Source organism: Bidens hawaiensis, unplaced genomic scaffold, assembly GCF_021521415.1.
Source record: "Bidens hawaiensis isolate Kalapana, Puna unplaced genomic scaffold, B.hawaiensis_p1.1 tig00022913_1, whole genome shotgun sequence".
Taxonomy (NCBI): domain Eukaryota; kingdom Viridiplantae; phylum Streptophyta; class Magnoliopsida; order Asterales; family Asteraceae; genus Bidens; species Bidens hawaiensis.
In genome coordinates, this window is record NW_027493587.1 from 238,071 (window position 1) to 249,258 (window position 11,188).

General features: G+C 31.5%; 1 protein-coding gene across 1 annotated transcript; it reads right to left on the reverse strand.

Moving 5' to 3' along the window:
* Positions 1 to 1,987: 1,987 nt before the first annotated feature.
* LOC143566567 (ubiquitin-conjugating enzyme E2-17 kDa-like) lies at positions 1,988 to 5,730 on the reverse strand. The gene is made up of 4 exons (XM_077053235.1): positions 5,618 to 5,730; positions 4,494 to 4,621; positions 4,270 to 4,374; positions 1,988 to 2,175 (listed from the first exon to the last, which is right to left on the reverse strand). Exons 1-4 carry the CDS (start codon positions 5,685 to 5,687, stop codon positions 2,032 to 2,034), a joined length of 447 nt encoding a protein of 148 aa, XP_076909350.1. The 5' UTR covers positions 5,688 to 5,730; the 3' UTR covers positions 1,988 to 2,031.
* Between the last annotated feature and the right edge of the window lie 5,458 nt (positions 5,731 to 11,188).

Consider the following 11,188-nt stretch of genomic DNA (forward strand, 5'->3'; position numbering starts at 1 on the left):
TAATTTCATACCTACATTTAGAAAAAATCAAAATATAAAAATACATGGTCCACTCCCCACCCACAAGATCTATCCTCTTCCCCCAATCCCCTTTACCCTTGCAGACCGTCAGTCCATCACAGGTCACCACCGCAATACACTGTCAGCACTATCGATTTAGTGGTGGACGGCGATGTGTGGTGGTTGTGTAGAGAGAAAGAAATAAGAGAGTGGGAGCCGAGAGAGAAAGAAGAAAGGAGAGAGGGTGTAGAGAGAGAGAGATGGGGTATATTATTAATATTTATTTAGTTTTTTAATATTAAAATATATATTTTTAGTTAATTTTAATATATCATCACATGATGTCACTTAATTGCGTCTTTAGATGACGGTTAGTTAAAAGGACGTAAAGTAAGGAAATTTGTCGTTTAAATGACAACAAGTGAAAGTAAACTTTTTAAAGGACTTGATCCATAAATTAGGTATATTTAAAGAACAAAATTTGTAATTATGTCTTTTTTTTCAACTAATGAATGATTGAATGATATCATCAAACATTGATTTTTAAAATATAATGTAGGGGTGAGTAGAAAACCGAATTAACTGAATCGAAACCGAATTAACCGAAAAAACCGCATCGGAAAAACCGAACCGAAGCATTAACCGAAGGTTAAGTTTTTGTTTTTTGGAAAAACCGAAATTTTGGTTTCGATTTGGTTATCCATTTTTAAAAAACCGAAAAAAACCGAACCGAACCGAACCGATTGATGATGATAAAGATTATCAAGATGATGAGAAATAGACTAAACTTTTAAGATAAATAAATAAGATGATGAATGAAGATCGGGACAAAACTTTTAATGTTTTTTAATTTTTAAACTCTATTAGCAACTTTGTATTCGTATAGTTCCACGTAATACATGCCTATTTTTGTGTATTGAATTCAATATATGTAGATTGTGGTACTCTAACACATTTTTATACAAGTTTAAAATATGCATTTTCATTTATTATTATTATTATTTTTTTTGCAATGTTAACAAATAATTGAAAAAAAAAACCGAAAATAACCAAACCGAAACCGAAATTAATCGAAAAACCGAAAACCGAACGGTTTGCATATTCAAATAACCGATTACTTCGGTTTCGGTTTGGGTTTCGCCTAATAACCGAACCGTGCTCAGCCCTAATTAACGTATACGTAAGACAAAGGTAAAGAAGCAACAAGTTGCGCAGCATGCCCGTTTTGAATTGCTAAACTCAATCTTATGAAATAAGCGGTTACAGTCCAATAATTTTTTCAAATTTATGATTTCCGTCAAATAATTTCGTTTTCACTTGCAATTAAACCCGACCCCAATTAACTTTGGTCGCTAACCCATAAGCACGCCCCTCAAGTGAGAGGCAGTTTGTCCTTTTTCTTCTCAAATAAACCCTAAGTCCCAAATCCTATTTTCATCTTCGTCATTCTTTCCTTTGTCTTCCATCAACAAATCAAAGGCTTCTTGTATTATCATCTAAAACTATGAGAAGGAAACTTTCAATGAGGATTATTACTCTTTCCTTAAGTCTTCCACAAATCAATCAATATCATCTAAAACTATGAGTACAACACTTTCGATGAGGATTATTATTCATTTTGGAGAGAAAAAGACAAAATTACCCTTCACATAAGGAGTATGCTGATGGGTTAACGATCAAAGTTAACAGAATTAATGAGATCGGGTTTAATTGCAAATGAAAACAAAACTACTACTCTCTTTATATCAACTTAATAAAAGAAAAATGAGGATCATGATTTCTAAAATTTTTGGCTTAAAAGGGTTATGATGGTGTGGCGTTGAGGTTCAAATTCCCATCCAAACCTTACGCGCAACTATTGAGTGACTTTAATCAAATAGTAGAACAAGATCAAACAAACAATTAGCACACCACCAAAGTCATAGGATATACTTTGTAAAAAGTCGATAGCGTTGCCAAGTCGAACCAAATTCTTATGTCAAGGTGGTTTTTTATTCGACTAGAAAGCACAAACTTCTCCACATAATACCCTTAACCCATGGCATATTTCTGGGTCCAAGCTCGAGCAGTGGTCTCATACTTGGCCCGATCATTCTTGTACATATGAGCAATTTCAGGCACCAATGGATCATCAGGGTTTGGGTCGGTCAACAATGAGCAAATTGAAAGCAGAATCTGCAAAGTTCAAATGTATTAGAATTTAGAAACACATAAAGCTAGATATCACAAAATGGGCCCGCTGGTTAATGGGCCATCCAAACAAACTTGGCTCAAACAAGTAATTTTTAGTATGTGTAAGAGGTGACAACTGACAACCGGAACCTAATAAAAAAAATTCAAAACTCGCAAGGGGGAGGCTTGTATTGTGCCGTTTTTTTGCTTAGTAGTGTAAGTTTATGTGTTTTCATCCAAAAATTTTTATACGTAGTGTCACCCCGGTGTTTTTGCCCAAGCTTCACCACTGGAACCTGGGTATTGCAAGGAACCGGTTCCAAACCGACCCACTAGTTGTAACCCTATGCTTTGAAAGCAGTTTCAACCTTGTTATACCCTACCCGAAGGGGTCAAAACCAGGAACAGGAACCAAACACTTCCCACTCCAAAAACCGGTTCCATGCCCGACCGGGTTTCACCAATACCTGGTTATTGACTTGAACCGGTTTTGATAAACCGGATTAAACGTGTTAGGAACCTAAACAGTTACCTAAAATTTCTAATTCTTGTATAAACAATTAGTGTGTATGAGACCTATCATGAAATGGGCTGGTCGGATAAAGCTGATAAACGGCCATCAATACTGATTCAAGTCAAACTTAGTACAGTTGGCCCACGCTTTGATTCAGAAATTTTAAATATTGTATAAACAATTGGTGTAGGATACATCATGAAATGGACCAGTTGGGTACACCGGGCCTAAATCTGGTTCATGTCAACTGTCAAGCCATTAATTATTATTAACAGTCAGAACACTTTTGGTCAAAATACTTGGATTGCATAACCAATTACTTAATTAGCATGCCATACCTAATTACAGAAAAAACTTCACCAGAGATATGCGTTTTTAATAAAATAACGAAGGATCTTTTATGCATGGAAATATATTACATATAGGCCTAATGCGCTTTTAATATAATAACGAAGGATCTTTTATGCATGGAAATATATTACATCTAGGCCTAACGTTCGTCAGTGAATTATTAGTGAGAATCGTTTTGACGGAGTTTCCCTTATTTTATTAAAGGGCCCAAAACTCAGTTATTTTAGCTAACATTAAATGATCTTTCAAACTGTTTAATTAATCAAGATGCACAACGAGGGTGGGACGGCTTTGCAGTTCTCGACAAATACAAATCGTTTCATTATTCTAAGCGGTTATTCTATTTTGGGTGATAAAAAAATTTGTTACTTAACCTGCCATCAGACATTTTTTTTGAATGCGATAATTAATTTTCGCCAAAAAAATATATAGATCTTTTGAGATGAAAATCTCAATGAAATCTCATTCCCTTTTCTCTTTCATTAACAGCGTGAACCGTTTGACTGGAAGTTAGTTTACTTAATGAATAAACGAACATGAGTGGCTCGTTGCTCATTAAAATTCGTTTTTCATTCCTTTATGTTATGTCTCGTTTGCTCATTAAAATTCGTTTATGTTCATTCCTTTATGTTATGTCTCATTCACTCATTAAAATTAGTTTATGTTCATTCCTTTTATGTACAGTTATGTTCATTTAAACTCATTTGTGTTTGTTCCTTTATGTTCAGTCATGTTCGTCAGTTTACATTTGTATAAGGTTGTTAGTTTACGTTTGATAACTTATTCAATTAAATTTTTTTGGCCCATTAAAACCTGGTCTGGTTTTAATAGTTTCGTAAGCACAACACCTTGTTCTTCACATTACTTTTAACTAGCTTTAGGCTTTTAGCTCTAATATGTTCGTTCATCCATGTTTAGTTACGTCTATTCGTTCAACATAAGCATTTCATTTTTCTTAACGAATGAACACGCACAAAACCTCTTTCGTTTAATTTCCTGTGTTTGATTGATTGTTAACGGACACAAACATGCTCCGTTCGGCTCGTTTACAAGCCAAATTATGTCTATTTGATCCCTTTTTCTTTGTAGCTAATTTTTTTTACCTTGCCTGATTGATCATTAGACATAACGGTACCCGATTAGACCCCATACCATTAAAATCACGATATTTAAAACTTAGTACAACTTGGTCACAAACACAAGGTCTGATTTATATAAAGAACAAATATTACCTTGGAGATGGTCAGTGCAGGACTCCACTGTTCTTTAAGAATGTCAAGACAAATGCTACCGTTGCTGTTGATATTTGGATGGAATACCTTGGTGCGGAAGGAAACCTGCAAGCCATAATTTGACTCAGCAAGAATTAGCCTTTGATCAATAAGCATAGATCAATATTAGATTAAATAAAGGGTAATTATTTTTGTAATCAGGTTAAAGAGTTAATCCACGCTACCTTTGGTGGCTTGAAGGGGTAATCTGGAGGGAAGTGAATTGAGACAAGAAACACTCCACCAGAAAATGGGCTATCCGAAGGGCCCATAATGGTCGCTTGCCAATGGAACATGTCTTCACCAGCAGGACCTGATAGTTTCCAAATAATAAGTCAACATATGTTCATTGTGTCTGGTATGGATCCACCAATATCTTGCTAATGAGACCCTGTTACTAATAAGCTCAGGGGAACCCACTAATATCTTGCTAGACAATGGGTCAAGTAAGCTGCGTTTTCAAGCATGCGGTGGGGATTCAAGAATTTTCATCACGGGTTGGGTAGCAAAAGAATAAATAACAACAAATGATGATGTAAAATGACTTAATATAATTTGAGAACTTTGCTTCATTAAATGTGATTTAAACAAATTACATCTTTGATTCTCAATATGTTTTCATCATTAAATAGCTAAAATCTTGTTGTAGTAAAATATCTCAGTCAACGTGGTGGAGACGGACAAACTAAATGGTCACTTTAATGATTGATAGATAAAAAAGAAGATTGATGTTTCCATAGCCAGACAACAAACAAATTAGTGACATAATAAATTTAATTTTAACCTAGTTATATGAATAAAACTCAATACAAGAGAGCAAAATTAAAAGTAAACTAATCATCTAGATAAATTAGAATTAATTAGTAAAATAGGAAGAAAAAACCTCTTGGCAATTAGTCAATAGTCAAACAAAAAGACAAGTGTCTAAAAGTGGGCCAACAAGATCAGCAATAATGCTCCATTATGCTTAAATTAATATTTTTCACTTTGACTTTGTATAATATTAAATATGAAAAGTTTAATACATTATCATGTCCAATTCTTGTAAATGTCTCCAACATAGCTACACTAGTCACTCTAAACAAACAAACAAACAAAAATATATCCCACTCGTGAAACGTTTCCAATAAGCCCTCGGCTCGCAACCTTTTCTTCTTTTAAGTACAAAATACAAATAAGATAAAGCGTACATACTCTGCATTAGCCACTCCAATGGTGAAAATTTGCCCATCTATTTGCTTTATTTGGGTTAAAAATCAAAATAACCCATAGCAGCATATAAGCAATTTCAAGAAAGATGTAAACTAACCAGCACTGCAAGAAGCAGGGGGGTCCTTTTGCAAGTCCTTCAACTCCTTTTGAATCCTCTTTGAAGCCATCACAAATCCTTGATCACCATGCAAGCAGAAACAATTAGTTACCAAAACTACTTATTAAACACAACTGAAGGAGCGAGGAGCAAAGTGCGAGCTTTGAGCCTAGGCGATTAAAAAGTTACCAAAACTATTCAATATACTAGGCGATTAAAAAGTTACCAAAACTATTCAATATCACATTAAAAGCACACTGTTTTTAAGTAATTCATAGCTGTCAAAGGCGCAAGAGCCATGAGCGAGCTTTGAGCCTAAGCGATTAAAAAACTTAGGGCCCGAGATAAGCACAGCACATAGCACAAAAATATGATTTATGGGGGGTTATAGACATGTTTTGGGCTCGTTACGGAATAGTAGGATGGTTCTATGCCATTTTTTGGATGTTTTAGACCAATTTTCCTAAATTTGTCAAATATTGACAGAATCTGACCAAAACTGGCTCGAAGGTACCCGGATCGCCTGCCTCGCCTCACCGGAGGTCTAGGCGCAAAGGGCTTTTGACAACATAGGAGTAATTCATTTCTTTTTTAAAGCCGTGCCCTCTAATGATTTGTCAATTTGAAAAACAGATCAAAGTCCAAGATATAAACATGCAATCTGTTTTTTTTTTCTTTTTTTTTTTTTTCAAATGACAAATATATCAGAACTAAAAAAAGAGGCAAGAAGCCCGCCCGAACGTACAAGACAATAAGAGACTATTGCAAACTGTTAAGTCATCAATGATTTTGTTATAATCCAACAACTAACATGTCAACACACTGATTATGCTCATGCAGAGTATTTAAATTAAACAAATTCATACATCAAGCCTTAAATTTATTTATTAAAAAAGAAAACCCTAAAAACTTGAAAATTGAAACCAGTGCTTATTTTCGATGCTTCAATATTATCAATTGCATGCAATACAAACACAAGCGATACGAATAAGATAAGCAGAGGCGATTGAACAGGCACACAGATGAGAAATTAGGAATTGTTAATAATCAGAAAATTAAGCTACGAAATCAAGTAATTACGATGATCGATTGGATTGATAAAAGTAAAGATGATGAATTGGTAATAATAATAGTAATATTATTATTATTATCGGAAGAGTTGAATATGAAGAATACCTAGGGGAAGAATCTGTAACAATTATGACGACGATAGTCTTACGGGATGGATGGAAGCCGATATTTATAGTAGAATGGTTAACTTTGGTGACACGTAGCCATAACCAATCCTACCTGTCAACAATCCCCGACTCATCTTCTATTCTATTCTATTTACAATTTAATTTTTTATGATCAACAAATATAGTTTTTAAAAGATTGGGTTTTGTAATTCAAAAAGGGGTAGCGGTTAGATGTAATCCAATGAACATGATTGTTTTAATTTTTTAACATTTATTATTATGCTACAAGCGTGGAAACAAATCAAAGTCTTTATATTATATATCTTTAAGATACTTTCAAAGTTTAAATATCAAGCTAAAGCTAATCTAAACCTAAACTATCTCTAGTAAGGTTAAAAAAAAAACATATATTACTTTTGTCATCTGTTGTTACACCCACATTTTTTTTAATAGCAAATTTATTTTGGTTGGGTAATAAAATGATTAAACTGTATGATAAAGAAGGTTAAGAGTTCAAACCTTATTTAGTGTCATGTAATATTTAATCGTTTAAAAAAAATCCCGCTAACCCGCGATCTCTAGTTATGATAATATTTACTATTTCTAAATTTTATGCTTTATATATTGTTTATTTAATATTTTCCGCATTTTTTTTTCAAATATTTGTGATTTATAACTATTTGTTATTTTATAAAAGACGTAATTCAAGATGCACACATTTTTAAATTTTGAATTTTATTACATTTGTATACTCATCAAATTTTGCTATATACGAAGATAAACATAAATAGCTTCGTATCTCCCATACTAGTTACTACTTATAATAATTCAAATTGAATAGAACTTTATTCTCCAAACAAATATATATATCGTGTGTCATATACAATTAACTTTCATTGCTAACATTATGCACGGCCAGGCTCTTTCAGGTATGATTAAATCAGTGGCAAACATGTATGATTTACGGTTTTAGTTCTCTTATGATGGATTCTAATAATAAAGTATATTGCAAGGAACTTAAATATTCGTTATTTATAATTTTTCTAAGAAAGTACATTGATAAAATTTTAAGAGAATTTTCTTACTTTTCGGTTTATTTAATTTGTGTACAAAACTGAAAACCCTTTAAACAAATAAAAGTGTCTTGTTAGTTTTAAAATTGTTGTGAATACTACTATGTAGCGAATTTTGATGAATAGTGTTTGATATGTTTATTGTATCAATTACTTATCTACCTATATTCTAATAAAGTAAAATAACTGTGGACACATGTCAGTTTGTGGTTAAACCTCATAACTTTTTTCCTTCCAAACTAATAACTATGTCATAGATCAATAATTATTCACTTTACTTTTACACTACATTTATATTATATCTATAACATGATTAAATTATTCACTTTCCTTTAAACTCTATTTTCTTATATATACTATACATTTTTATAAAAATAAGTATTCTTATAAATTATAAATATATGCTTTAAATTTATCCATTTTTTTAGTTAATTTACAAAACTATATATATGTTAAAATGTAATAATATATACTATTCACTTTCATATATAATAAAGTTTATCATAGTTAGTTTCTTGATTTTTTTTCAATGATTGTTTCGGGTTTTTTGTGGGACTTAAATTTGATTGTTACGGGTTAAAAGTTGGTAAATAGATTGTGTGGTACAAGTTAACTACATTTGGCTCAAAATTTGCTACAGGTCAAAAATGGGTAATATAAGTATTTTTAAAAGTTTGAGAATACAAGTAGATTTATCATTAAATATGTTACGGGTTCAAAGTTTTGACTTGAAAATGTCAAAAAAAAATGAAAATTAGAATTTTAAAAGTGATTTAGGTTTTGAATTTATTTTCAATGACACTTTTGGAAATAATGAAAAAATTCAGGATTTGGCTAATTGACTATTTTTTCCACAAATATTAAAATTTAAGAAAAGACGGCGAACACTTTCGACATGCTACCTTCAAGTATAACTTTTATCAAATTTGAAACATTTGTGTCAGCATTGACTTTTCCTTTAATAGTGATTAAAATGTACTGTGTGAAGCATGTCATACAAAATTATGCTCAAGTGAAGCAAAACATTCACAAACTTGAACAGGTTCACATGTTATTTTTATGTGTTGTCATTATGGCAAAGTCGAGAAGCCCCTCAAAATTATAAAAATCTTTTTCATGGTGTAGCTCAGAACTATTATTGTATGAAAAGTCTTTTTTAAAATTGGTTCATAACCAAAATTCTTTCAATTATATATATACTAGTTTGTGACCCATGTAATACACGGGTCGGAGAAAATAAATTTGAATAATAGCAAAAAAACAAATTACATATTGGCTGGAGTAACACGAACCTTGTTGTTAACCACTTTTTGTGACACGCCATATCTAAATACAAAATAAAAGTTATAGGGATAAGCTATTTGAAATTTGAATTGAAATTCATTTATGTGTAAATGTGTTAAATAAAAATCACGTTATCTTAAAAATTTTTAAAAACAGCAACAAAAATAAAATAACTTTAGCTGGCGTTAAAAGTGGTAAAAAAGTAAGAGATTATTTTTTTAACTAATATATATATACATATATATATATATATATATATATATATATATATATATATATATATTAGTCTACTACATCTGCGCCATAGAAGGATATGGCATTGGTATGTATGAAAAAAGTGAGTAAATATGGTATTATTAATTCCACATCGTAGAAGTTTGTGCATCAGTTTTTAACATGTATGCCAAAATAGTAACTAATGGTATATGAAGAATACAGGATAAGATACTAAAGAACGAAATTCATAATAAAAATTAGCTATTTTAATTATAATTTTGAATATTTATATATAAAACTTTGGATGGCTATTTGCAATTAATGAAACTCCCACTCTTTATTTGTTTGCTTACTATTTTTTATGAACAAAATTCATGGGCTCTTACCCTTTATGTATATTTGCACACGTGCAGCTATACACGCGCAGACATTTTATGCATTGTTGTATCTTTATTGATATATGCATTGCATTATGATCAATTTGCATTGCTGTATCATTATTGAATATGAATTTACTATTGATGCTTAAGATCAAGTTGACTTGCATTATGCATGTTAAATTATAAACGAATCATACCTATTTGGGTTATCCATTATTACCACCATTGGTTGATAATATCAAATCATTTGCCACATCACTATTTTGACCAAGTAATCTGTACAGATCGCCCAAAGAGTTCTAACAGGATAGATAAGAATGACGCAGCCATAGCTTCTGCAAGTTACCAAAAATAAAAAACAAAAAATACTTAATCAGGTTCAATTTTCAAAAAGTATAGAATTAACAATCTGTCTATCAGGTTCAGTTTTCATGATCAGTCGTATAAAACGAATACTATTTAATATCGGTAACAAAACCCGACCCTTAACTATGCACCATGGACAACAACAACACATTTACTGAAAATAATTCCAAACTTCAACAATTTTTTCATAAGCTTCATGTCTAGTAACTAATTTGCAAGTCAACACGCCACATTACAATGCGTTATGTAAGACCATTAAATTCAATCCTCACATGAAACCACATTATTTTTACCATGCGTTGATACATATATATCTTTAATGTCACATTTTCCATTCAAATCTCATTGTGGCATTTTATCGAACACTTGGTGTGTCTCAAACTTTAATGTACAAATGTTCCAAGCTAATTTTATCAATTCCATTAAAAACACATGAGAGCCAACTCAAGAAGATTAATCTCTAAAATACGTAGGGATATATAGAAAATGAAATCCAAATAGAGTATGTAATTAATAATCAGAGGCCGGCTTTAGGAATTAGGGATGAACAATATGAATATAAAATAGCATACCTTCATGATTTGTTAATCGTCGAATTGAATCTGTCGTTTTCGTCCTCTCATCTGGACTCCATTCTCCGCTCCATGGATTAAGCATAGTAGCCAGATTTTCAATTTGTAATTGTGAAATTAAAGAGATGAATTATATCAGTTTGAGCAAAGGTAGCCCTAATTGTGAAAAGGGTCTGCTGGATAATACTTTTGGTATTATTAATCCCGTACAAAATATGGAAAATAAAACCCAAAAAAGGTTGGGCGGGAAAATAAATATTCTGGGGTATTGAGATGATGACAGGTGTCCAATTGTTGATTCCTTTATTAGAGAGGATATATATATATATATATATATATATATATATATATATATATATATATATATATATATATATATATATATATATATATATATATGTGTGTGATACTGAGAATCAATTCCAATAAATGGACCATTCTTATTTATGTTTTTGCACTTGAGTTGTTATTATTATTATTATTTATTAAGTTCATTTTTTTT